General features: G+C 37.3%; 1 protein-coding gene across 1 annotated transcript; it reads right to left on the bottom strand.

The window, feature by feature from the left end:
• Nucleotides 1-30: 30 nt before the first annotated feature.
• LOC112094885 (WD repeat domain-containing protein 83-like) lies at nucleotides 31-673 on the bottom strand (the record flags this gene model as incomplete). The annotated part of the gene is made up of 3 exons (XM_024176591.1): nucleotides 31-162; nucleotides 437-482; nucleotides 566-673. Coding segments are annotated over 3 exons (286 nt in total), but the record flags the coding sequence as incomplete, so codon positions are not given.
• Between the last annotated feature and the right edge of the window lie 118 nt (nucleotides 674-791).

Genomic DNA, 791 nt, shown 5'->3' with positions numbered 1-791 from the left:
TAGGGAAAGTGGGAAACAAACAGCGTTTACCACTGAAGAATGAGCTCGGAATCTTGACACTACAGATGCATCTACCAGGTCCCAAAAGTAAATGAAACCATCCTCAGATCCACCGGCTACATGTGCATCAGTGTTGGTAAGGCAGCAATCTAGTTTGTAAGACTGATACAGAAACAACCAATTGAGATAATGAAAATGAAGAGTGAAAGAAACATAGGCAAAACAGGATAGATGATGAGGGCATAGAGTACTTCAAATCAAGAGGCATAAGAATCCATACACTGGAATTCGAATCGAAAGCAAATTAAAAAAGAAAATGCAGAGTTAATGTATCCGAAGATGGCCAATGTAGCAAAAAGAAGAAGGACGCAAGTCAGTGGCGGATAAGCAAAATGTCGTTAGTATCAGTAAACAGGAAAAGTCATTGTGTGCTAACCTTACAGGTATGACCTTTATATTCTTGCAGCAGTTCGCCGGTAGACCTAGGACATGAAAAAACTTTAGTTAATGGGTCCTAGAAAATTCAGCTTACGTCTGTATTAAGTAATCCCATAACATTTTTTACCTGTCCAAAAGTCGTAATGTCGAATCTAGACAACTTGCTAATATGCAGTTACCATCGTTTGACATTGAGATACAGTTGACAGGCTGCCCCAAATCATCAGATATTTCTCTACATAATGGAGCAAAAGAAGAAATAAAAAAAGTCTCAATCATTTTTGTGATGGTGTCAAATGCAATTCATTGCGTTCAAGTTAGCATTCTTAATTTCAAGCAAAAAAAAAAAAAAA

The sequence above is a fragment of the Morus notabilis genome, unplaced genomic scaffold (assembly GCF_000414095.1).
Source record: "Morus notabilis unplaced genomic scaffold, ASM41409v2 C11314692, whole genome shotgun sequence".
In the NCBI taxonomy this organism is placed as follows: Eukaryota; Viridiplantae; Streptophyta; class Magnoliopsida; order Rosales; family Moraceae; genus Morus; species Morus notabilis.
This window is presented reverse-complemented; position numbering and strand designations above follow the sequence as displayed.